We start from the raw sequence: 26,811 nt of genomic DNA, 5'->3' as shown, positions 1-26,811 counted from the left end.
GAGTTAAAGTAGGGGTCAACGCTGGGAGAGAGCGGGTGAGGGTCAGGCTGGGGGGATCAGTCATCGAACTCAGGCCTGGAGGGGAAAAGACGAGGTTCGGCCTTGGGGATGGGGTACAGGATGCGGAGCCAGGGCTGGCGGCCGACCCAAGGGAGCCCAGATTCCGGCAGGCGCGGCGCGGGAGCGTGGGTCATGGCAAGGGGTGCGGGGTCGCAAACTCACATGAAGGCGTGGTAGACGAAGGCCCAGCCGCGGGGTCGCTCCAGCACGTTGTAGACCCAGTTCTGCAGGCGGCGGTAGCGCTTGTGAGCGGCCGAGGAGCGCTGGCCGCAGGCGGAGCTCGAGCCTGAGCCCGGCCCCGGGAGGGGCGCACCCGGAGGCAGGGGGCTGCCCAGGAGGCCCATGCGGCGCGGGGAGCCGCCCCCGCCAGCCTCGCCCTGCTCGCTTTGTACCGCCGTAAGAGCCACCAGCTCGGCGCGGGGGGCGTCTGCGGGCGGGGGGGCCAGGCCGAGGCGGCGCGGGGGGGCCTCGGCCATGGGCGGCGCCTGGCGGGGGGGCCGGGGCCCGGGGATAGTCCGGGGCGGGGGCGCGCGCGGGGCGCTCAGCGGCACATGGCTCGGACCCGAGGCCGGCAGGGCGGCCCGGGGTGGGCGCAGGCGGCGGGGGCTAGGGTCCCGGCAGGGGTTGCTCCGGGGCTAGGGGCGGGCGCTCGTAACCTGGGGGCCGCCGGAGCCCGCTATGACCGCCCGCTTCCCCGGCGACTGGGGCGGCTCTTTCCGACTCCAACTCTCTTATTACGCGCTCCATGCCGCTCGCCTTTCCACCTGCCCTGGCGCGCTGCTCACATGTCACCCTCCCCGCCCCGCCCCTCCCCCGCCCGCCCCCGCCCGCCCCGCGGCCGCCTTCCCAAATCGGGAGGGAGTGAGCGAGCGAGCGAACGAGCGAGCGAGCGGGGCGGAGGGAGGGGACGCGCGGCGAAGGCGGCGGGCCAGGGCGCACCGGCCGCCCAGTCGCTGCCCTGACCCGACCGCGTGGCGGCGGGCCCAGGGGCAACTCACGGGGCCGCGAGGCTGGCCGTGGGCAAGGGGCGTGCACGGCCGCGAGGGGCTCTGTGGATCCGACAGCTGGGCTGGAATGCCTCGCGTGCAGTAGTGGATAGTGGGGCGTGGAGGTGGAGTGTGGAGTTGTTGCCGTGGTTGCGGATGGGACAAGCGTCCCGTAGAGTTTGGGTGCGAGTGGATGCAGAAGTGTCTGCGGTGTGTGCAGGGTGGGTGGCTGTGGGTCTGCCAGGTGGTGGGACAGAGTCTGTGGAGGTGTGTGTTGTGGGTCCCGTGTGGATGATTGTGAAGAAGGGCGTGCAAGTCCGACCGTCTGGGTCTTGGCAGTGTAAGCCATAAGGTGTGTCCCCTCGGGCTGTGCCCTTTACGCGTTGTGCGGGGTGTGGAAAGTGTGCCGGTGCAGCGTGTGTCTAGGTGAGCAGCTCCTACTGGCACAGCCTGATGCCGAGGCGCTGCCGAGTTGTGTCAGAGTGTGTAACACAGTGGACCCCAGGGGTGTCCTTTTTTCCTCCCACCCCCGCCCCACAACTTCCCTTCTTCCTGCTAGGGGAAGAGCCCCCAGGTAGGCCATTCAGCCCCAGGTTCAGTCTGAACTGCTCCGTTGACTGGGCCCCAGGTCAGGGAACCAGGTGCAGGCTGCCAACGTTAGGGCTAGACCACCCCCTTCCCAGAGGCCCAAAAAATCCCCCCCAGAAACAGGGAGGCTTTCCACCACCTCACTCCCTCTCCAGCTACAAAGTTCTTGGTGCCTGGCCTCCTCTCTCTAGCTTGTTGTGTAGGGGGCAGCCCCTTCCTTCTTATTTGCCCTCTCGGGCCAGCACAGAGCGGTGATTTGGGGGTCCCCATCCTCATTCCCTCTTCTGCCTAAAGCTTGGGCCACACCAGCCGCTCTCTCCGCAGGCCCTGCCCCAGGGTGAAGCGCTTCCGCAGCAAACTCTTCCCGTTCCTCCGGGAGGATCTCGGGGGACGGAGCAGCCGAGCGGTAGGGGCGGGAGAGGGGGCGGGCAGGCGAGCTCGATTCTCAGCTGTCAGCAAAGGCAGCATTGATCCGCTGAGCGCCAGTGGGGGAGGGAGGCAGGCCGAGCTGCGGGCGGGCAGGGAGGGGGCTTCAGAGACCTACGGGGTCCCCAAGCTGGGCTTGGCAGCCTGCGCACACCCCTTCACCCTTTCCTTCTGCGTAGCAGCGTGTGCCTTCTGAGGTCTGTCCTGAATCTTGCCCATTGCTTCTAACTCCAGGTGGGCCCAGGGCCAGTGCCTGAGGCCCTTGGGCAGCCTGTGCCCCGTCCTCACTGATAACTGAGGAGGGTTTCTGGACCCCAGGGCGGTGCTATGGATGCAGCCCCGCGGCTGGGTTAACCGTCCTCTCCCTGCGCACTGCAGCCAGCACCCCCTGGACGTGTGGCGCCACTCTCCCAGATTCTGTGGGACTGCCTGCCTGAGCCTCATCAGTCAGGGGTCCTGGGGTGGGGTAGGGACCTGAACGGTGGAAAAGAAAGCAGTTGCAAGGGATCTGGGGATGTTTCTTGGGGCCTTTATGAGGCTCTTCTATGGCAGAAATGGCACTTGAACCCAAGTTGCCTTTGTTAACACCCAGAATATCTGAAATTTGGGTCTGTTCTGGGAAATCTGATCCTCAAGCTCAGTATCACCTATGGACCCCACACCTCCCTTCCCATTTGGGGGGCTGCAACAGTCCCTTCCACTCCTTGTGAGCGACCCTCACTGTGGGGAGTGGGTCTCTCACCATCTTTCCCAACTCCAGCTCCAGGTTACCCCACCCAAAGCAACAGGAGGAGGCAAGAGATTGTGGCTGCAACTAGAGGGATGGAAGTTAGATCTCAGGAAGGACTGACTGTGAATAGAGCACAGAGGCCTGTTTCTCCTATAGGGTATGTGTGATATAGAGGGTTGGGCCCTCACATTTTTAAAGTGGAGACACCTGGAACTCTTCTTATGGGGTCAGAGGGTGGGGAAGAGGGTTCTAGGAGGCGGTAAGCAAAGTTTAATTGGAGTGTGTATGTGTGTGTGAGCGAGGGTGGGGGGAGCAAAGGAAAAAGTCTGGTTCTGAGAGGACAGGTGGGCATTCTGAGGGTCACCTGGCTGCCTGCCTGCCCCTGTCTGGATTCCCAAGACATGACTGGGAGAATGGACTTTCCCCACCACAGCCTTTAGTGACAAAGATACTTTTCTGAGCGAACAGCTGTCTTAGGCTTTCTCAGTCAGCCTCTCTGCTGCAGGGAGCGGGGGCCGGGGGATGTAGTTCCCCACCCTCCTCCATCCCTTTTTCCCACCTGTTCCCTCCACCCATCCTCAGCAGCTTCCTTCCCACCCCTAACCTCCACTTCTGTCCTGGTAACATTACCAGAATGTCCCTGCTCTGCCCAGACTCATTCACTGTCACACCTGGGCAAGTCCCTTCCTGGCTGGGGCTTTGGTTTCCCTATTTGTATAACAAGAAGGGGGCAGGGTTCCAGGATCTCCTGTAATTCATCACTGTCACCATCATCCATCAATGGAGCAAGTATTGATTGAGAAGAAGGGTGGGGAGGGAGAGAGCTCCCATTTGCAGGGCACCAACTAAGTACCAGGCCCTGTCCCTTCTGGGACCTAGAACAGCCCTTTGCACTCAAGAAAGCTGAGGATGAGGGGTAAGGGGATTCACCTAAAGATACATAGGCAGGGGGTGACCCTGGAACCGTCTATGACCTGTCCTCTCCCCTGACTGGCACTTAACACAGTGCATGGCATCCTGGGATCGGTGCTGTGGGCCGAGGGAAGCTATCGATGGCCCAATCCTTGTTCTCTAGGACTCGCTCCTACCAGGGGCAGAGATTCCCAGGTCTGAGAGGGTTGATGTTTGCAAGTGGCTGGGACCAGGAGCCAGGTTCAAGCCTGCCTTTGACTCCCAGTGTGACCTCAGATCAACCTAGAGCTATCTTCCAGTGAGGAGGGGTGGTTTAAGTCAGTCGTTTGCAGACTGTTAGCAAAACAATCCTTTTTACAGAGTCATAAGGTAGCACCCCAACATGTAAGAAACATTCAATCAGAAGTGCTCTGGTTAAATAGGGGTGAGCAGACGAGGGTTCCACGCTACTAGACTTCCTCCTCCTCCACTCTGCACCCCAGAGAACCCCTGGGTCTTCTTACAGCTCTTGGGGTTGCTAGCGGTCAGAAGGGGTAGACATCTCCCCACGCAATGGCAGAGGGAGCCTGCTGGGGTGGAGACCGAGGTGGGGAGGACTTGGAGAGGTGCAGGGATGTGCAACCAATGCTGCCCGCAGTGCCCGTTGATGAGGCCCATGCTAAGTGCTAAGCCACATGCAGGGGGCTCTGTCTGCATTGTCTATTTCACCATCCCAGCCACCCTGTGAGGTAATACTGTTCACACCCCCTTTTACAGGAGGAAGACTGGGGCTCAGGGAGGAGACCTGTCTAGTATATCTCTTTACCCCTGCGCTGCAATGTGTGTGCACACGATCGTGGGCAGGTGGGGTATGGGGGGTGGGGAAGATGTTATAGAGCTTGGGCCGGGGGGCGGGGGGGGATAGAGAGGGTCTTGAATGCTAGGCTGAGGGGTTCAACTTGACCTGATAGGAACCAGGGAGCTTGGCCAGGGCCCAAGCCTGGGCTGCCCCAGAGGCTGAGACTCCACAGGAGAGAGCTCAGTGGGGTGGAGCGGGAGGTACCAGCTTCCAGGGAGGTTGGCAGTGTCAGGGGCAGACAGAGCACGGAACTACAAGCCATGGCTGCACTTTCTGGCTCTACCTTTGGACTAGCTGGTCACTCCACCTCTGCCCCACCTTCCCTGGCTGACAGGAGGACTGAAAGCAATAATGCATGGAAATAATGTACAAATGCGAACCATGTATGGATATTACTGCTCTTCAGGTGTGTGTTCAATGGAGAAGGGAGGGGCTGTGAGGATCCTCTAATCCTCCAGCTCTTTTTGACTGGAGGAGGGGATCAGAGTGGAGGGTGTTCATGGAGTGATGGCAGCACATGCATTATTGGCCTCTAGGGATCCACCTCCACTGAGAGCAGGGCCTGGAAGTGCGAGAGAAAGAACAGGCCTCTTCCTCTTCCCAAGGAGGCCTGAGCGGACAATGGACTCAGGCAACCCAGCAGGTGAGTGGTGCTGGTCGGGGGACCCAGAGGGTTTTTCTCCCCCTAGACCTGGGCATGACCCTGAGCTCTCCCCAGCCCATACCTTGTAGGCCTGCTGGGCCGCTCAGCTGTGTCACTGAGCTAAGCAAAAGTGAACCCCACTGATCCTCAGGGCTGGAGGAGGACCTGCAAGGAGGAGACGCTGAGGGAGCAGGGGGTGTGGAAATGAAAATCAAAGCCATCCCTTCTTGCACTGCTCCTCCTCTTCCTCCAGGGTTCTTTCATCTTGGTCTCAACTCCTGGAAGACCATGCAGGAAGCAACATTTCCGCAGTCCTGCTGGAAGGCTCCCCATTCTCAGCGACAGCCACAGGCACAGTGAAGTTGGTTGGAAAAGGAGGAGGAAGGACTTTTCTGAGTTGCTGAGAGCACATGGACAAACGCTCCCCTGCTCCCCGCTCCTCTGGTGGGAGAAACTTGGATGAGGGCTCAGGATGGGAGATGGTATGAGTAGGAGGGGCTGCAGACTGAGGCTCAGGAGACGCCTCCTGAGGGAAGGAGGTGGAGGAAAGGGATGAGACGTGATAAAGGCGATGCAGGTTCAGGAAAGAGAATGGGGGACCAGTGACAGGGCTGGGAGACCCAGAGCCGTGAGACTTCCAGGTCGAACTTGACCCAACTTACTGAAGTCCCTTCTCCTTGAAATAGTAAATACACAACATAAATGCTGGATAATTAAAAACAACGACATATCCAAGCTCAAAAACAAGAATGAGAAATCTCTAAGGGCCAGAAATAAGAGGGAATTCCGGTGGTGAGCAATATTTGAAGCTCTACCTCTGAGGTGCGAAATGGCAAGTATATCTGCAAATGCCACCAGTAAGCAGGCTTCCTGCTTACAGCAAGGGCTGGGGAAGTGCTGTCTGCCACGGACAGGACTAAAATAGCTCAGCCTGCCAGCTACCTGGCCTCGGCGTTGCATAGAAAGAGTACCCATATCAGTGTGGTACCTCAAGCCTACCCACAGGAGGGGTGGGCTCAGGACTTGATATTCACACCATGAGAAATCCCAAGCCAAGGCAGCCATGCTACAGCAAGTTTGAGGATGGTGCGCTTCCACGCGGCTTGAGCAGATACAGCTGAGAAATCATCCCTTAGGGTAGCCTCCATGTCCCACGGCACAGTTAGAAAAATGTGCTGAAAATAACTATCTCAAGAATACATTTCACAACATATAAAAAGAAATACAGTATCCTGAGAGACATCGCTCTCATGGGAGAATTCATACTTAAAGACCTAGAGATAAAGAAACAATCTGAAAGGAAGTTTAATAGAGTTAAAATCTTTGAGAAGATAAAGGAATAGCATTTTTAACACCAGAACGGAAAGATATCAAGCATGGACATGTAGTAGACATGACAAAAACTAGAAATTTTAGAAAAGAAAACAAAGTCACTGACATTAAAAAAACAAATCAGATGGATTTGCAAATATTGCTGAAGAGAGAATACTGCTGAACTAGAAGCTAAACCTGGGGAAATCCTCCAGAAGGAATCACAGAACGATAGAGATTAAACATATGAAGGAAAAGAGACATAAAGGATTAAGTGAAAAAATCCAGAATATACAGGGTCCAGCAGAAATAATGCCCCGTTTTATTACAAAATCGTAAGTATGCAATCCTGTAACATAACAATTTCACACCCAAGCACACCCTATGACATTTTAGGTGAGATGTTCAAATTAAAACTATAAATTGTTACACCCATACTATCACCCTGCCAATCACACCCCAGCAGGTGTTACTTCTCCCGGCCCCTGGATATTATTAGTTCCAGGAAAAGATACTGGAAAGAGTAACTAATCTCTTTCCAGAAATAAGAAGTGAGTTTCTTGATTTTAAAGGCCCATAGACTGCCTAGTAAGATATCTTTACAAACAAAACAAAAATACATCTAGACACCTTGCAGCCAAAGTATAGAATATCAAGAATAAAAAAGGAAATTCTAAAAGCCACCAGAGAGAAAAGATAGCTTATCTACAAAGGTCCAATAATTGAATTGACAGTAAGCTTCTCATCAGCAACAATAGATTTTGCCAAAAGACAATGAAATAGTATCTTTAGAATGCTGAGGGCAAATAACTGTGGACTTAGGATTCCATACATTGCCAAACCATCATTTAAATACAAAGCAAAATAAAGACATTTTGACACATACAAGATCTTAGAAAGCTTGTTTCACAGATCCTTACTAGAGGCACAGGGGCCTGGGGGAGGGGCTGGGAGCCGGAGCGGCGATGGGGCTTAGGGGAGCGCCAGGGCTGGCGGGGAGGCTGGGTTCTGTTTCAGACCTCTCCTCAGCCCCAGCCAGCCGAGGAGCCCAGCCCAGCCTGGCGGAGCTAGAGCTCAGCTCAGGTTCTCCCCTGGAGCGCCAGACTTGCTGTCCTCCCGTCCTTTATTCCTGGGCTGTGGTCGTGGCCCAGCACACAAACTAGGGTATAACGCTGCCAGCCTGGCCCCAGGGGCCTAGAGGACGCCACACTTGTGTGACCAGGCACTTCACCTCTACTTTAGAGTCCTCTCCTCCGGGGAGGTCAGATGCTACCTTACAGAGGCCTATGGGTAGCTGGAGAGGTAGGGCAAAGGCTAGGTTCCTGCCCAGGAGTTGGGGGCTGAGCGCTCTCATTCTCTGTAGGAAAAAGAATCGCGAACAGTGGGGACAAGACCAGTGGGGCTGAGCGGGCGGGGACAGAAGGCTTCTTTAAGCATCTGGCTCTACTTAACCAGCTGGTTCCCTTGGGTAATTTCTTAACCTCTTTGAACCTCAGTCTCTCACAAAGTGGGGAGAATACCTACCTACAATGAGGATGCGAAGATGAAATGAGATCATCCATTCAGGCACCAAGCTTTAGATATATTTTCCTTCACAGAAATTTCTTAAAAGAATAATCTCCATCTAATAGCCCTCCAGCATATTATTAATGCTCAATAAAAAGTTGTTAACAAGAAAAAAGCAACAGTAACAGCAGTGGGAACGAGAGCGGTGCTGAAGGCTGGCTGCAGGGAAGGGTTCAGGTTTACTTCCTCATTAGTTACTACTATTCTTTTGGTGCCAGGCTCTGTGCTGGGCTCAGGAGGCGCAGAGATGACCTTGAAGTAGAGGAGAACCATACATAAGGAAGAGAGCCGAAACCAGAAAATCCTACTAGTGACGAGGGGTCTCTTTAGGGCCTAACTTGTCTAGTGTTGCATGTCTCTCTCTCTCATTGCCTCTCCCACCTCTGCCCCAACCCAATATAAGCTCCATGATAGCATAAGCCTCGCCTGGCTTGTTTTCATCTGTCCTCACAATGTCCAAAACAATGTCTGACACACAGAAAGTGCCAAAGAAATATTTGCTGAATGACTGTGTATTTCAGCACTAATAATAGACTGTAGAAGTTGCTATGGGAACATCGAAGAGGTCTTTGCTAACTCTGCTCCAGGAATTAGAAGTTTCTCAGCAAGAGCCATTAAATGGGAACTTGATGGATGTATAGAAGATCAATAACTGGAAAAGGACATTCCAGACATTGGGGCCAGTACATTTTGAAAACATGGAAGTTAAGTTCAGGGGCCAGAGAGTAATCGAGTGTGGCAGGAGCATAGACTGCAGGAGAAGAGAGTGGAAAGGCACAAAGCTGGGGACATAGGGCCTTCGGTGAACTTAGGTTGTCAGAAAGTCTTGTTAAAATCCACCTACCTACCCTGATGTAATATTCTAGAAAGAGTAGTGCTTCCAGCTCTCACAATTGTCCTAGGGAGGCTCCTCCGTTCAAAAATTAAGGGTCTTATCGGAAGGGGCCAAGAATCTAGTCATATCCCCATAGTTCCTAGAAGTGTCTGAAGTTGGATGAGGGTCAGACATGGCATCTCCCAGACTTGGGTGAGTGCTACCTGCTGCCCCCTTGTGGCCTCAGCAAATTCGAGCAAGAATACCAGCCAGGTGGTCGGTCTGTAATCCTAGGGGCCTCCAGTCTCTTGCATCAGCCTCCAGGAAAGTTACCCCAACCACCAGCTGTCCAGCGACCAGATCCAATTGCTTCCTTCATTCCACATATACTCGAGGATGGGCCAGTGGATTTGGGGAGGCAGAGCAAACGGAGTCAGTTCACATTGAGTAAAGCTTTGTGTTCTCTCTCTCTCTCTCTCTCTCTCTCTCTCTCTCACACACACACACACACACACACAGACACCCCTCCATCCACCCCCTAATCTTTGGCTAGAAAGCAGCTGTGTATGCACAGGGGATCAGGAGGCCAATGTTTTGGTTTCAGCTCCACCCCTTTCCAGGGAGTGACCTTGGGAAAGTCACTGCACTTCCATGGGCCTCCCATGTCTCCATCTGCCACACAGGGATCACCATCCCTCCTCCTGTCTCCCCTGCAGGGTCACCGCAAAGATCATCTGGAGGACGAAGGCTGCAAGTGCTAGGAAAAATGTCTAAAGAGTGCTCCGGATGTAAGGGGATCGTGTTGGGTATTAGATAGGGGCTGTCTTGGGCTGCACTGAAGTGTTTGTTTACACCCAGATGGGTCCTGCTGGCGGCGAAATTTAAAGGGAACGTGCTCAGCAAGGAAGCTTGCCAATCACAACTGATCGAACATGTCCAAGTTAAGAACGGCAGTCTATAGGAAAATGGGGACCCATTGACTGGACTGTTTCCAATTACGCTTGGGTTTTCAGGAATGAGTCAAAGAGCAACACGGTGGGTTGGCCAGGAAGTGAAACAATTGAGCTTTCTTCTCTGAGGCCAGGGCCTCTTCTGTGCACTTGACTCTCCTCTTGCATTGTCTCCATGTGAGGCTAGGCATGCAGCACATGTCTGGCTCCAGCACAGTGGCCAGTGAACCCTCTTTAGAGAAAAGCCCAGGATACCGGGGTCGGGGGGGGGCGGAGGGGCAGGGAGCAATGAACTTGGGAATCAGACGCCTGTGGGGCCGCCCAAGACCTTCTTCAGGGGTGTGGGAGTGGGGAAGGCTGACTTTTCATGGTGATAGTATCTGCCCCACCTACGTGACGACACTAGAGAGCCGCCATGTATCCCAAATCTTAAAACTAGGTGCAAAAATCTTTGGAAAAGAATTTTTCCTTCCTTTTATGGTGTGAATCTTACCTGGTTCTGGGTTTTTTGCTTTGGTGGCTCAGAAGCCCAGGATGAAATGTGAAACCTAATTCTAACAACTAGGTAGCAGCTCAGTATTTCTGGTTTTCTATGATTCTGATTTCCTACTCAGTTATAGTCTTAATTCTAACCTGTAGTATTTTATTGTGTATGTTTTCAATGTAAGCCATCCTCACTTTTCTTGTGGAATAAGGTGAAGTACTCTTCAGTAAATGATTGAAAATGAAACAGATGACACAGATGTCCAAGTACTTACCATGGTTGACAGGAGGGAATTTATAAAAGCATCAGGGTCAAACCTGAAATCATCTAATGTTAAAGACTCTTCCCCATCCCCACCTCACACTTTGGGACAGTCCCCCCAAAAAGGAGTTGCCCAAGGTTTATGGCATATTACTGTCAGAGAAGACATTAATAGCCACTCCTCCTGGCATCCAGTTTTCTGATCTTCCCACACAACGGGCCTTGCTCCAGTAGAGAGCATGGCACGGGGAAGGCAAGGATGACAGCTCTCCGTGGGCCTCCATGGTCAATGAAGTAGAATGCTCTGTCTGTTCTTGTTTCGGTTAGTAGAATATAGGACCTGGCTGGAGACCTCTCGTGACCTGCTATTTAGACAAGGGGCCTGGGCTGCCCTCCACGGCACATGCCACCGAGTATGGACACAGCAGGCAATGCAAAGGTGTGCCAGGGCAGGAGAGGGGAGATTCATCTGGGTCCTTGTTTTAAGGGTAGAGATGGCTTTCTCAATGACAGATGCTATCTTGACCTTCAACCAAACAGGACACAACTGAACCTTGCCCACAGTGGTGACCCAGGTCGTAAGGCAGGCCGGGATCTCAGAAGCAAACAGGTCCTACTGAATTTCACTTTTAAGATCAGCTGAAGACCTCAGTTTGAATCACATGTGCGGCGTTAAGTTTACCTCAGCTTTTTTCCACAAGGGTCCCCTGCCTTCGCACACCCAACCTGAGGGCAAACCAACCTTTCCAAGCCTTTCCCAAGCAATGCAACCCCATGAATGCTTCCAGATACAGAAACTCAGACTCTAAATTATCTAAAATGAGATTTATTGCATGTTATGCAGTTTAAAGTCCATGCAGCAAAGGAGACTGGCACAATTTTTTAATGCATTTAAAAAATAAAAAATGGGGTGGTGGTGGCGGTGTAAATGCATGAAGTTCTAGTCTCCTTGGGTCCCTGGGAGAGTGGGGTTTAGGAATGAAACCATCCACTCTCCATGACAAATGAGTTCATCTCCTAAATGCAAGGAATGCTTCCATGGCCTCTGGATGCAAATACATAGAGCTCTAGGGCAAGAGCAGGGACAAGGAGAGAGGAAGCTAATGAAACCGAAGCTATACACATTCACCTCATTTAATCTGAAGACAGAACAAGGTGGGAAATCCTGGGGGCAGCAGCTGTTTCAAGAGTCAGGAGGTAACATACACCTGTTAGGAGATCTGCTCCTAAAAAGGAGTGGCGGTAGGAACCAAAAAAAGGAAAACAAAAGAAGTATTTCTTCAACCACACTCTTCAAGAAATGCCATAAATACGTTATTTAATATTTTCATTTCATAGCATTGGACACACAACATGTTGAAATAGCGATTCCTTGGAGAAAAAAATGGAAAAAAGGAAATAAAAAATATTGCATCTTTCTGTTGGAGAATCTCGGCCCCCAGGCGGGGCGCAGCGCACCAGTGTCCTAGCCTGCAGGAGGTGCTGAGGTCGGCGGGTCCTCTGGGGAGGGACGCTGTGCCCCCTGCCTGGGGCTGCATGGCAAAAATTGTGTTGGGTGTCCTTGGCCTTGCCAGCTCAGGCCCTCAGTCTCCGGTCACCTGGGGGGCCTGCCCGTCGGAGGGCTGGTTGGCTGACTGGATGAACATGGGCTGGGCGAGGTCCTGACCGGCAGGCATGGTGACTTGCTGGATCTGGTAGAGCTGCTGCGAGGGGTGGAGAGGAGAGAGTGAGGTCACCCCTGGGAGAGGGGCATGCAGCTCCCTATGGGCCTCGAGTTGGTTGGGGGCCCCAGATACTTCAACCACCACCCACTGCAAGGCGTCAGAGGGAGGAGGGGATGTGGAGCTCTGCTGGGGTTGGGAGCAGCAGACACAGGAGGCACCAGCACGGTGTGAGGGGGTGTGTGTAGTGGGCGGGGAAGAGGTGCAGGGAGTTGCATTTCCTGTGGCTTTCACTTCTCTGGGCTCTGCCTCTCCCGTTAGCTCAGAGCCTCGAGCTTGCTGCACGCTGTTCCTCTGTGACAAACACAAGCAATTCGAACCACTGTACCAGCAGCTTGGAAGTCAGCATTTCCCCAACTCTCAGTAATCCTCACTGGCAAGGGCAGTAGGATCACCCCCTCTCCTCCTTTCCTTAGAGTATCTGGCTCAGGTGGAGGCTACACTGACCTTGCATTTCCTACATGGGCCCTGCTGAGGAGGTCGCCTGGGGTTAAACACTTCCTACAGCCAAGACCTGTGAGGGGTGAAGCACATGCTCACAAAGCCACTTTGGAAGGTTAGGGTCAACTGGATATTTGGTTTCTCAGGTGTTCCCAAAAGAAACCAAAAGCCTTATAAGACCCCTGCCCCAGAAGCCCTGGCATGTGAGCTGAGTACCTGGCGCTGGCAGAAGCCAGAGGTGGGAGATGAAGCCCCTCTCCCTCCGGGCAGCAGAGAACACAAGCCTGGGCCTGCCATCCCATCACGTCCTCAGGGCTGCCTGGGAGCGGAGTGCGAGGGCAAAGGCCGAGGGAAAAGGGAGGATTCTTCCCTCCTGTGGGTTTAGAATGACTGAATTCCCGGCACCGAGGGAGGCTGAGAGGGCACATGTTCTCTGCATTTCAACTGATCCATGCTATTAAAAAGCAGCATGGCTCAGGGAAAAAACTAGTCCTAGACAGGGAAAAGGAGGCCTGTGTTCTAGCCCTGGTTCTGCAATGAACAGCTGAGTGACAGCACGGACAAGGCACTTCCTGTTTCTAGGGCTCAGTTTACTCATCTGTAAGATGGGGATTTGGGCTAGATAATGTCTAAGATTATGTTCAGCTCCCATATGTCTATAAATCTGAAAGATAGGCACCCTGATTTAAAGACTGTACTTGTTTTAACAATTTCTGTCCACTCATTGTTAACAGAAGATGGGACAGCTACCCTAACCATCCAGACTCACAGATGTCACCCCCTAACCCCCACCCCCCCAACTCCTCACCCCCTGCCTCTGCCCAGGCTGGGTGTCCTACCTGTCCATCTGTGAACTGGCTGAACTGCTGCTGTCCTTGCTGGACCTCTGTCTGTGTGATCTGTAGGAATCAAGACGGCAGAGTAGGCAGGTCAGTGCAGGGTCTGGTGCACCTGCCCACCACCCAGGAGAGGGCTGTGAAGATCAAGCGAGGCAAGCCATGTAAAGTGCCCAGAGTAAGGCCTGGCACAGAACAAGCCTATGAGTGGTTTTCTGCCACTCATCAAGTGGCACAACCTATGAAGTGCCACTTGACGGGTGGCAGAAAAGCAAGGGTCCCTCCCCATCCCCTAGCACTGAAGGCTGTTCAGAGCTGACACCACACAGAGGACCCTGCACTACATATCATGCATGGCCACCCACTACCCCCATCCCCAAGGTCCTTCTGGGGCCTGAGACTCAAGTTGAACAAACACCTAGCTCCTAGCTGCTAACATGAAAGGGCATAACATTTATTGTTCAGGCAGAAACCCCACGAGTCTTTCAGCCAGTGAAGATAGTTTGCCAAACATTGGGCAAAGTAGTGAGTGGTCCCTTTCACTCTTGGAAGGTGGGCTCCAAACCAAACCCGTATCACCCAGATTATCTGACTGGAATATGAAACACCCTGGCGAGCAGGTGGCCTTGGCCCTAGCAGCCTTTGTGGCAAACCTACGAAGTACTTTTTCCGATGGCGGCCACGTGCGGCCCTCTGAGCCAAGGCGGGGGCGGGGGAGGGGAGCAAGGATACCATTTATCATGTGCACTTAAAATCTTAGGTGTGGACTTTAAAAGAAATTTCCTGACACGTAGAAATGCATCCTACAATGGCAGTTGTTGCAAAGAGCTTGGTAGGCTGCAAAGAAGACTGAAGCATGCTTGTGTGTGTTATCTATGGAACGTTTGTCTAGTGATGTCCTCTGTGCGCCGTCCCCTGGAATCATTACAGCCAACCTGCAAGGTAAGGATTGTCTCTCAAGTGTCCTCACAACAGCCAAAAACAACCCATCAGGCCTACCCATGAGGCTATGTGGAGCTAGAAGGGGGCAGGTATGAAAGGGCTTCAATAAGCGCTTCTTCCTGTCGTTCCTTGTTTTGGGTCTTTCCCTCCTGCCAGCCTAAAAGCTGCTTGAGGGCAGGACCTAAGTCATCTCCTAGTGCAAATTAAGTATTCAAAAAATGTCTGCAGAATAAATGAATGACCCTGAGACAAAGGGAAAATGTTCCTCATAGATGAGGTTACCGGTGCCCTGTGGCCAGCAGGACTGACCTTTATAGCAGCTGAAAAGAAAGTTTCGTTTAACTTTAAATGCCATTTACATACTATTCATTCAGCATTCATTCAACAAATAGTCATTGAGCACCTAGGACGTGCCAGCTGCCACAGTTACAATCATCTGTTATACAGACTCTGCCCTCCAGTGCCCTCTTCCTACAGCCCCCCAACGCCCCCGCCGACGCCGCCGCATACCCGACTCCCCCCCACTTTTTGGCTTTAGTTTCTGGTTCCAAAACTGACATCTGGGGAATCACCGAAAACTCGTCCTTTTCATTTCCTCCCACCCCCATGCCATAAAAAGTTTCTGGATCTCAGGTTACAACCTTACAAGTGTTTTTGTTTTTTAAAGGAGGAGGGGGAGGTACCCAAAGGTGTGACCAGTCTTGGGCTCTGATTCCATGTCAGTGAGCACCAAGGAAATTCGGGAAAAGCCCACGTCCTTATGCAAGCCTTCAATCACCCCAGAAACTACATGGGACTCAGAACCTCTTGCTTTTGGCTCACTCCTCCCATTTCCCCAAAGGAGATCTTTGGGGACCTGCTCTACGAACTCAGCTCTGTCACCACCGTCAATAGATTCATCACCAGAAATGCATCTGGGCCAGGCAGATCCAGCTCTTAAACGATCGCTGCCTTTTTTGGGGCCTGAGGCAAAAGAATCCATTAACAATGCCTCCCCCTGACCAGCATCCCCATCCCCTATCAGTGATGCCCACAGTCCCCAACACCCAAGCCCAGGGAGGCTGCCCTCTCAGCTCCTGGGCTCATAACCTTCAATACCCTAGGACATGCGAGAAGATGAGGAAGGCAATCGCTGGTTAAGGGTGCTTGAAGAGGTGGACATAAAATCTAAGTGAGTTTTCCAAAGGGCAGAGGTGCCAGAACACACAGCTATTCAGTTTTAAAGATGGAACTCGGCCTGACAATAAGGCAGTCTGTCAGGCGCTTCTAGTCAGACATGCACGCAGAAACATCAGGCTTTCTTCAAGTATCCTTGAGACTTCCCCACCTTGCACTGTTCCTCCAGAACAACATGGACTTTGAAGACAATCTTCCAAAAACCCCACCTGTCCCTTGCGGTGCATAATAAATATGCAGGGTGTGGAGGTGGCTCTTGCTGAAGGATACTGTGGCAAGAGAGAGCTGTGCGCTGAGCCCTCCTTTCCAGCCGGAAGCCAGCTCCTCCCGTTCCCCAACTCAAGCCCTGCATCTCTGGGGCACATACCTGTTGAGCATTGGTGGCAAGCGTCTGGATCTGTCCCTGCACAACTTGGGTGCCTGATACAGGCTGGGCTAAGCGAATATACTGCAGCTGGCCGGTGTTCAGCTGCACCTAGGGCAGGGACAGGGACAAAAAGACCACAGGAGATTGAGCGCAACCTCAGACAGGCAAGCTTTTCATGGCCCCCATTCCACTGAGCCCTCCAAAGCAGCTTACCCTAAAAAGGTCCTGTTTGAGAGGTCAAGCAAAACCACAGCATCCCCACCCGACAGGTCACGTAACACAAAAGAGGGTAAGTTCCCTGAATGGACTTTGAAAAATTTCCTGAGAATTTTGTCACATTCGTTTGGCTCTTAGCTGTTTGCTCAGTTTACCCTGGGATTTTACCCTAAAGGCTGCCTGACACTACCAGAACATTTGTAGCTTAAGCCCAGGCCTCTCTCCCCTCCATCTCCACATTACTCCACCCTGGTTCCCAGAGCGGCTGCTCTAACACTGAGAAAAGCTCCAGTGTCTGCCAGGAGCACAAAGCAGATGGCTGTCACTCTGCACCAGGGCCCCAGAATGGCCCAACTCCATGCTGTACATCTTGGAAGAAAAAGCTGACCTGCTTGATGATCTCGGTCCCCAAGAGCCAGGACCAAGGGGGGGAGGTCTGTGGGACTTTCAGGATCCTTGGTGTTCAGCAGTAGCTTCTGGCCAAACACCTCCCAAGGGGAAGCTGAATCAATAAACCTTTCACAGAAAAACCCATCATGGGAAACCAAAGCTACAAAAATGCCCTTCGAGTCCCTCATGCTTAAGATTAAGTCTCAGATAATACAATAATACCACATGCTGCATTTAATTGTGTGCTAAAAGCCTTAACTCAGGCTATTAACGCTCCAGTGTACCATGAAAGTTTTAGTGCTCTGAGTGTGGGGATGCAGAAAGGACCAAGGCGGTTACAACGCAAGAGGAACTGTGGCTCAGCGGAGGGTCCGCAGAGGAGGACTGAAGACTTCCACACCCGAGATTTTTGGGGGGGGGGGGGGTGTGAAAGAGGTTCCAGGAGACCAGCGCATCTGGCTTCTTGCTTTCTCAGGGGGCCCAGACACCACCCTCCCTGGGTGCCCAGCCTGTCTTTGTTGTGAGGATGAGCTTCTTGAGGCTAACAGGCCTCTTCATCCTGGAGCAAAGGTTCCCATTCAAGAGCTAATGTCACAGAAGGGAACTTTACTTCCCCGAGGAAGATGCTAATGGGAGGCGGCTGCACTCCTGCATGCAGCGTTCACTGCTCCTCTGAAACAGCCGGCCTCAAGGAGGGTTGGCGCCATCCAGAAAGAGCAATGCTGAAGTTTCGGTAGACTGTTCCAGAATGGTCTGCTTAAGGCAAGATGGGGAGAGCCACAAAACCTAGTTCAAAGGAGACAGGGCACGACAGTGGGACCCACAGTCATTTATTCCCTGAGAATATGCCGAGAGGAACTGCTGGGAAGCTGTGAGGTCAAGCCTCACCTCCCCACCTCAATCCCATGATGCGGCTCCCAGGCGACAATGTTAAGGTGCTTGTGGGGCTGAAGGCAACTGGGTGGAGGCTTAGGAGATCTCATCTGCTGAGAATGATGGTGTCTGGTCCCAGGAGTCACCAGAACTCCAGCCAAGACACAGGAGATGAAGACTAAAGCCTTATCCCAGGAACGGGGGGTGGAGGAAGGTGTACTGATGGCCATAGGGATTTTCCATTTCCTGGCTGGAAAGAGCTCTTTGCAGAAACTCAGATGTGAATGAAAAGCTGTGAGCCAAATAGTTCCAAGCAGTTCTTAGAAGAGACTCTTCTTTTAGGCTTAGATTTAGATATCTGGTGACGTCTCTCAGTCCTCTACAAGGATCATTCTGGGGATCTTCACAGCTTTTTTACATTAATTACAGAGCAAATAAGTCTACCCCTTTTCAAAAGAGAAGCGAAGTTTCTTTCCTGACGGCTATCACTACTGAAGGCGCGCTGATGTGTTCAGAAGTGCACACTCCTAACTGAGAACAATGAAGACGAGGTCCTGAATTCTACAACAAATCTTACGGGCTAAAGCTCTGTGCCCCAGAGGTTTGAAAACACTTGAGTTAAAGTTGCAGCAATGTGGGAACTCTTCTCTGGCTTAAATGAAACTGTTGTGGTGTCTCCTCACGAAAAAACCATTCAAAAGAGAGGTCTTGGGGTTGGTGGCTGAAAAAGTGAGGTAAGGTACCTGGAACTGATTGGGAGGTGGGGGATGGTGTGTGTGTGTGTGTGTGAATGAGAGAAAGACAGAAACAGAGACAGACAGACAGAATGTGTGCTCTTGAGAGAGCAAGAGAGAGATGAGAGAGAGCAAGTGAGAGACACACACTCACTTCACTTTCCTAAGCTTTTTGCTGGCCTATTACTCTGCCTTAATAAGAACAGTTACAAAAACAGAGTTGAAGATAGTTTTTGAGCGTTTTTCAGAGAGGAAGTGGTTAATCAAGTCCAAGTAAATTTCTAGATCTGCCTACATTTCATTTACAATAGGAAGGGCAAGAGGCAGGAAACAGGAGGACTGCTCCTTGTCGCTCATTCTCTACATTTTTTTCTTGGCAAAGTGACCAATGTATAGACGGCAAGTGTTAAGACAAGAACATTTTTAACAAAAGAACAGTACAAATCTAAGGAATGAAATCCCTCAAGGCACACAGGAAGGAGCAGTCCACAGTGAAGGAATGGATAAGTTAAATGAAAGCCAAAAATACACTTTGCTGCAGGCTCCACTGGGAACCATCTCATGAATATGCAACAAGTGTATTTATGGCCTTCCCTACGCACCTCCCTCCTATTCTCTGCTAATCAAAAGACAGGACTGCCTCACAGGGCCTTTGGGCTTTGGCATGAAACTGGTTACAATGACTTCTCTGCACAGAGGGAGTGAAGGGAAATTAAAAGGAGCTACCCATACTGGTGAACTTCCTGGGTTAAAGGAAAGCAGTGAGCACACAGTGAAGCAAATTGTGGTCTGAGGTTATGGGAATACAGCTTTAAAAAAAAAGTATGTCTGTATGTGCATGTGTGTGATATACATAACACAAAATATATACACATGTGCACACAGTCCTTTTATTGTGTGTGTTTGTGCATGTGTGTATATATATGTAAAATCTTTAAGTATTTCCTGTTATTATGCTGAACAGAGTGCCATGCTGACCTCGAGGCAGGACAGGGCTTACCGGGATCTGCTGGATCTCTCCTGTGTTTGTGATGATCTGCTGCATCACCTGCATGGTCTGTCCAGTGCCGCTCTGGGCCTGCTGGGCTTGACCCTGTGGCTGGGCCTGGACAATCTGTACCTGCTGACCTTCTCCAACCTGCATTGTCACTGGTGTGGTCTGAAAAGAAGAGTCATAAGAAGTTGATGGAGCCCAGTCAGTAGGCTAACCAGGGGGTTAATAACCAGTGGTTGACTAGGAGCAAACTGTCTCCATGAATGTCTGAACTCAACACTAATGCTACTCAACCTGCAGTCCTTTGGGCTTAGGTACTCACCAAAGATGAAAAAGCCCGATATTTAGGCTTATAGTACATATTACTTGCCCAGGCCCAAAATGTCCCTATGCTTCAAATGCTGCGACTTTTCACAGCCACTTCAACGACAGTAAAGTACATATGGCTCCAAAGGATCAAAAGCAACCATGAGAGTTCACTTGAGAAATGGCCAAAGTCAAGTCTGGAGCAGGTGAATTTGGAGAGCAAACTAAAAGGAAAACAGGGTCTGTATGAATCTACTAAATTCAGAATCCTGAGCTCAGGCTGGCAAGACACCGGAAGGAAATTAAGCGCACGCTGGTTTTCACCCCACTTGGAGCAGCAGAACAGCTCCAGCCCACACCAGCCAGCTGTCTGCTCGGGGTTGCAGCGCAGCTTCCCAGGGAGAGGCAAACAGGGAACACACTGGACGCTGAACGGTGTTAACACCTTGGTCCTGAGGCTACCCTTAAGTAAGACAATAAAGCAAGAATTTTAACTTTCTAAAAATAGGAAGCTCAGATTTAAGAAATCCTGTCTAATGTATATGGTTTTGTATATCCTGTGACTTTCACACACATTTACTAGACTATAGTTGTATGAAACTTACTCCTTTGAGAGACTGTAAAGACCTGAACTGTCATAAAGAAAGGTCAATCATTTCTTCAATCTCGAAACTTTACCCCAGACGTGACCTTTATAACTTATCTTGCTCATCTGGTGCTGGTGGGGGTGGGGGATGGTGGTGGTTAAGAGGAGGGTAGAGCCTTTTAAACTACACCTATAGCCCTGGCCAGTGGCTCAGTTGGTTGGAGCACCATCCCATACACCAAAAAGTTGCAGGTTCGATTCCCAGTCAGGACACATACCTAGGTTGCGGGTTTGATCCCTGGTTGGAGCCCTGGTGTACAGGAGGCAACTAATTGATGTTTCTCTCACAATGATGTCTCCCCTCACCCCACCCGGTCTATAATCAATAGACATGTCCTCAGGTGAGGATTAAAAGTACACACACACACTCTCCCCCATACCCCTAAGCCCTGATTTGTATATGCTCTCTCCCCTCTTCAACAAGAGGGCCCTGGGGGTCCCATGGGCTTCCATCAATACTAATTCTGATGCTCTTTACTTTCTGAATGCATATGTCTGTTACGCATCTCAAGTTCCAAGGGGAAGGGACATGTCCTGGGAACTACATATGAGCTTCAAGGGACTACAAAGTAAGGAGAAATTACTATAAACTGGGGGAGAGTGGGAAAGAAAGGTGACAGAGGGACTCATGTAAAAATACATGCAGTAGGCTAGGACAACAGGAAACATTTGTTCTCACACTGAAAATTTCCACTCAGCCAATTCCCCAAGCCTCCAGGAATAAAAGTGCCCAGTTTTATGACAGAAAATACGGGATTCACTTTACCAAAATGTGCTTTCCTTCCAACTTTACTGTGTATTCTCTTCTGCAAAGGTTATCTGCAATCAACTTGAAACAGGCATTACTACAGAGGTCCAGGGAGGTGTCACACAGCACTAGGCCACCCTCAACCAGTAGGACAGGGAAACAACAGCTGGAAGATGCGGGCAGGCACCAACTGGACCACCCCCACAAGCCTTATCAGCTCCAAGCTGAGCAAGTCCAGGGTGGGAGAGAAGAGAATAGATGCAATTCTTGCTGACAAAAAAAAAAAATGCATACTGCCAACTCATCACTGTATTCTATCAACTTGAATTTCCTGAGAGGATTTCCAAACTATTTCTAAGTCATTTCAAGAAAATGAGGGATTGAATTAACACGGCAGCTACCAAATCACGTACGGTGTGCTGCTGTTGGGGCACCATAGCCATGAGCTTCTTGGGATGGTCTAGCAATCAGAGCCAGCCCCCAGCGACTCCCTTGAAGTTCACTCTGTAAAGGGATATAGCCTTTGGCAGGTCAAGCTCTCACCACTGCAGAGGCACAAGCAAGCGCCCCAGAAGGTCCCGCAGGCGCCCTGGTGCAGTGCACTCCTTGAGGCGGGGCCCGGGCTGCAATCATCTTTAAACCCCTCCTGCCTAGCACAGTGTCTGGCAAAGACCGAGCACTTAATAGATTTGTTCCATGGATAAAAAATGAGCAGGGAAAAAATCCTAAAATCATAATTATACTTACATCTATCGCCACTCTACCAGTTTTTTCTTCTAGGCAAACCCAGCTCCTTGTCGGACTCCACCAGGCTGCCGAGGCCGAGTCCTCCGCCCGTCTCTCCAGGCTGGCCTGGCTGTTCCCTGCGCCGGCCCTTTCACCGCTCCCTGTGCGATTTCTCACCTCCAAGCCTTTGCCTGTGCTGAGCCCTCGAACGGGAAAGCCCTCCTTCCCCTCTTCAGTTTGTCTCCATTACTCCCGCTAAAACTCGTATTACTCCCTTAGGAACCCTCTGACATCCTCTTCTACTGCCCTCCTCTCACGTTTGTTAGGGAACCCTTTTGATGTGCTTCCATAACACCCTCTACAGAGTCCTAAGAATATCTTCCACTTCCCACATGGTGGCATAATCTTTAAATATTTGTAGCCCCAACTTGATTGTGAATTCTTAAAAATAGAGACTGTTTTATTCATGCTTGTGTCCCCAACACATAGCATACAACTTTACCTATAGAGGATGATAAACATTTGATAACTAAATTAATTACTGACTGACAGGAAATTTGGATTCAGAGATAAGAGAACAGAGTTCTCTGCAGCCTCTCATGACTCCCAACAAACATGACGTTCCTGCTCTCACAACAGCTGTACTGGGGAAAGAGAGTCTTCTGATTACTAGTGTAAAAGGCGGTGGCCACTTGACACAAATACGGTAGGACAGAGGAATGAGGGGGAGAAGGGGAGCAGATGTATGCATGCCTGGTCTACCCCTTAAGGAAGAAATTCCAATTCCAGTGTAGACACGCAGGCGAGGAGTTCACTTTAAACATCTTCTACAGAGAGACCACTACTCCTCACAGGGGCGTTACACAATTTTCCCTTCTAAAATTTTTTAGACCATGGATCATGAAGAACATTGTCCACTATACTTCTTTCATTTTTTTTTTTTACTGTACTTCCCTCATTTGACCCGTAAGGAAATCAGGGTCCAGAGAGATTGGGGTGACATGTCACCTCAGCGGCTGAGTCTGGGGGGAGAGCCCAGGTTTCCAGACTTCAAACCCAGTGCTCTGTAACGGTCTGAGCAGCTCTCTGCCCGGGTCAGGCTTTCACCATCCCAAACCTAAGAGCACTCGCTTGCTGGGCAGGCACTCGCTGCAGCTCACAGACCTGGCCCTGCTGCGGCTGCGCAATGATGATCTGCCCAGGCTGGATGGTGGTGGTGGAGCTGGTGGTCTGCTGGCCTTGCTGCTGCCCCTGGACTTGGACGGCAGTGGGCTGCTGCGCCAGCGTGAAGTAGTACTGGACGGGCTCGGCAGGAGTCACAGACTGGCGCACCTCCTCCTGTGGGGTAGAAGGAGAGGCAGGTAAGAGGAAAAGAGCCGACTCAGCAGCCGCCAGAGTGAATTTCCATTCTTCCCCCAAATGGGCTCTGTGCAGTTGCCTGCTGAATGCTGAGCTCTCCACATTTGAAGCCAAGGGAAAGTGGAATTCGAAGAGACCAGTTGTGCTAAATCAAACTAAAAATAACAGATTCCATAGACTTCAAAAAACATACAGCCCATTTTCCAAAGTACAGAGTTATCACCCATTTCGTGATGAGTTGCAAATGGGCAAATAGTTACTTTTCCTAAAAGCCACACACTAGCAGTGCTTGTCAGTAAATGTTGTCAAGGCCTGTGATCTGAGGACAGGGCTAATGGTGAGCACTAGAAGATGCTACCCAAATGTCATGCTCTCAGGCTGGTTCCCAATCTCCCAAATAGGTAGCACTCTCCTTAATTTTGTCCCCACCACCTCAGGACAGACAGAGCAGGGGAAAGGGACATGGGGTTATTTTTCCTGGGTCGAAACTGTAGGTAATGCCCAGCTTTTCACAGCACATCGAGAGCTCAGTGGTCACCGAGGGCCATGTCTATCCAGTGTCACATCTGGTTCTGGTTGTACTTAGCCACAGAAGCGCAACCCAGGGGGCCTGAGGGATAGCTCTCCGCTGGGGTGCTGCCTTGGCTGACTAGGGAGGTCGCATTCTGTCCGAACTGCCCGGTGAAGAGACTGTTCCTTCTTCAGCTGACGTTTTCCATGGCAGAAGGAGTAAACAACCCTCTCCCAGCCACCTTGAGCTCACAGCTGAGAGTGTAGGATGTTTACACACACTACGGCATGGTTATAGCCTGAGGGTCCAGGGTTGGTCGGCCCCTGACCACTGACACAGAGATCGGCATCTGCTCCGGAGGGCCCTGTGACACACGGTGACCCTGCCTGTGACAACAAAAACAACAGAAACATACAACTTGGGCTGGCTGGAAAAAAAAAAAAAAAAAAAGCTAAATTTACTCACTCCTTTGTTCTGGCCTAAGTTTGCGAGGTTCAAGAAAAGACAAAAAGACACTTCTTCAAGGTATAGAGACCCTGTGGCCTGCCTCAAAGCTCCCCAAAGTGACATTTACAAAGTTGATATTGATCCCTCTTTAGGTTAGGGGCTGTAATCTGTGCTTCCACAGTCCTTTCCTGTCAAAGTCACTGCTTTCGAAACCTCTTAGAATATGAGTCCTACAAGGGCAAAGCTTAGCTCCCTCTTGCTCGCCACTGCCCCTACTATGCATTCCCTTATAGGCACCCAATAAGCACTTGCTAAACAAGAATGGATTTACAGATCCAGGCAGACAGTTAGAGACAGAAAAGTACAGGCACACAATGTTGTACTGTGCTTCATTTTATTGCGCTTCCAGGTGTCTAGGTTTTTTAAACAAACTGAAGGTAAGACCCTTTACCAGCAAAAAGATTACTACTCACTTTAATGAAACACTTGCTTTATTATAGTGGTCTGTAATCAAATCCGCGATGTCTCCCAGGGTGTCTGTACTAACTAGCTTTACTGCGGTGGTCTAGAGCCAAACCCGCAATATCTGAGGTATACCTGTACTTTTTTTCTTTTTAACCCAAGTTGGTAGCAGGACAAATTCTCTCAAACACAACAGCTGTTACCAATAAAAGAGTTCCTAAACTCTCTTGCTGCCTCTAGGATTTTGTGGTCTAGTGCGGGAAGAAGCTCATGACCTGTGTAGAACAGGGCGGGTATTATTGTTTGCCTGGTGACTGCAGAGCCCAGGATACTAAAACTAGGACTGCTACTATCTAGCTTATAAGAACCTTGGGTGTCTGCATGGCTAAGTTCCCTGATGGGCATCTACCTTGCTTAGGCAGAACACTTGTAACATGCTGGGTTTCTGAGCTAGTGCCCAAACATAAACCAACTTTTTAAGCTAATGCATTCTGTACTTCAGACCCAAACAGTTTGAACCCTGCCTGAAAGCGATCATTGAAGCAGATGAGGAGGTTCCATTTATTTTCATGTAGGTCTGTTTCCAGAACAACTTGATTGTGACAATGTCACTCCATTTCAACTCCACCTTCTTGCCCTTGTAAATAAAGGTCAGTCTTGTCAACTAGATCTTGGTTGTGGCAGAAATAAAATACTGATACCCTCCTTAGCCAAGAAATTGCTCTTTTTCAAAGCTCTTAAAGTGAGTTCAGTGTATTTATTTTCTGAGATCTCCCTTTCCACTTTATAAAAAAACATCATCACTAGAAGTCCAGACCTAATTTGAAAAGGCTCTCGAGTGATGAGAAGGTATAGAGAACTGAGAGCCACCCCACCCCCACCCAAGTCAGGGAGTAGGAAGACTCTGGCATTTCCAAGCCCTGACCTGTGATTGCTCTATATCCAATTATCCTGACTGCAGCTGATCTACAAGTGAATATGGTCTTTTTGTCAAAAAGCAAACCCTTTAAATACCCCTTTCAGAAGCCAAAACACCCCTTGCCCAAAGCTGTGAGAGCAGGTAAAGAGCTTCTCCTGTGTGGCCTATTATAGCCTCCTAACTTGTTTATGAACCAGGCAGCGTCTGGGACGTTCCATCACGTAGAGGTGCCCAGGTTTGTGCTGTAAGGAGGGCATGACTGTTCTCAAATCACTGGAATGGGAGGAAGCACATCTCAGGTTCTTCAGCATTGTGAAGACTCAGTCGGCCAATGGAGGTCAAGCTAGCAAGGGAATGGTTATGCTTGATTTAAAGAGATGGGTGAAGAGAAAATGGTATTTTAATGGGCAGGAACTTTCAACTCATAGCTTTAGTGGGGTAGAAGTCAGGCCTCAACTACCCTCTGCTTTCAAATAGTTTTTACTTTCTTCCCTGAAGAACAAGAGAAATTCGCAAGCATCTTTGAGAATCCGAGGGCCTTGGATCCCCAACTCAGTATCTGTGGCTAGTTCCTTTCCCCAGCACTGGACCGTCATGCCCAGTGCTAGAACAATCTCGGAATGACTGGATCAATTGCCCAGCTTTAGCAGTGGCCTCCCCACCCAGAGGGCTTGCTCTTGGAATGTGTTCCAAAGTGGAGGCTGACAAACAAAGCCGGAGAGTGAGCTGTATCACCCCCTAGAGCCATCACTACAGTGCTGTGCAGCCTGCCCCAGACTGGAAAAAGCACAGTTGCTTCAGTAGCAAGAGTGAACTGCTGCCTCCTTCAGAAAGGGTGAATTTTGGAGAATAGGTGCTTTTAAAGGACTTAAGGAGGTGCAGCCAATTTGGAGCTGGGGAAAACTTCATGTCCACAGAAGATTAAAAGTGTGTTAGAATTCCAGACCAGTTTTCAGCAATCTCAACCTTTCAAAGGCCAGGCAGCAGCTGTCCCGAATAGGATGCCAATCAATGGCTTGAAAACCGACAAAGAACTGAATCCAGACAGCAAAGAGCTGTTGCAGCCAGACACACTTTAAAGAGATGGATCATTGCGTTTTGAGTCAGGGTTGGGTAGAACAAGGAGCTGTCTGACACCCTAAGAGAGCCAAGCACTGAGGACTTTGGAGGAGGGGACAGGACACGACCCTTCTCTTCAGCCAGCTGGTTCAGCAGAGAACAAGCAGGCATTAGCACAAGGAGCAGGAACAAGGCCTGATTTTGTCACAGATCTCACCCTCTTGTTTTTAAAGGGCGTTTCTGAAACAAATTCCAACAAGGAGGGCATGTGTGTCGTATCATTTGTTTTGCAGGAAGAAAAGTGGTCTGAGTTCTTGTCGTAGTGACTTCTCAGAGAGGAGGAAAGCCCCCCAAGAGGAGGAATTGAGC

The 26,811-nt window shown here is 50.8% G+C and overlaps 2 protein-coding genes across 6 annotated transcripts in view; both read right to left on the bottom strand.

Moving 5' to 3' along the window:
* The window catches only part of KCNQ4 (potassium voltage-gated channel subfamily Q member 4), a 53,752-nt gene extending 53,216 nt beyond the window's left edge, over positions 1-536 (bottom strand). For both annotated transcript variants that reach the window (XM_054572054.1, XM_054572053.1), the window contains exon 1: positions 223-536. In XM_054572054.1, the coding sequence (XP_054428029.1) occupies positions 223-536 (314 nt within the window). The remainder of the gene's footprint in view (positions 1-222) is intronic.
* A 10,871-nt stretch (positions 537-11,407) lies between these two features.
* The window catches only part of NFYC (nuclear transcription factor Y subunit gamma), a 64,143-nt gene continuing 48,739 nt past the window's right edge, over positions 11,408-26,811 (bottom strand). For 2 of the 4 annotated variants that reach the window (XM_054572049.1, XM_054572050.1), the window contains exons 6-10: positions 22,850-23,023; positions 19,266-19,424; positions 16,053-16,160; positions 13,571-13,630; positions 11,408-12,584 (exon numbers count right to left, since the gene is read on the bottom strand). In XM_054572049.1, coding sequence (XP_054428024.1) covers positions 12,153-12,584; positions 13,571-13,630; positions 16,053-16,160; positions 19,266-19,424; positions 22,850-23,023 — 933 coding nt within the window. In that variant the 3' untranslated portion in view covers positions 11,408-12,152. The remainder of the gene's footprint in view (positions 12,585-13,570; positions 13,631-16,052; positions 16,161-19,265; positions 19,425-22,849; positions 23,024-26,811) is intronic. The other 2 variants (XM_054572052.1, XM_054572051.1) reach the window with 2 other exon arrangements.

This window comes from Pteronotus mesoamericanus, unplaced genomic scaffold, assembly GCF_021234165.1.
Source record: "Pteronotus mesoamericanus isolate MK-2021 breed Mesoamerican mustached bat unplaced genomic scaffold, CSHL_Meso_final contig_221, whole genome shotgun sequence".
Lineage (NCBI taxonomy): Eukaryota > Metazoa > Chordata > Mammalia > Chiroptera > Mormoopidae > Pteronotus > Pteronotus mesoamericanus.
The sequence above is the reverse complement of the archived record's forward strand: the minus strand, read 5'-3'. Positions and strand labels throughout refer to the sequence as shown.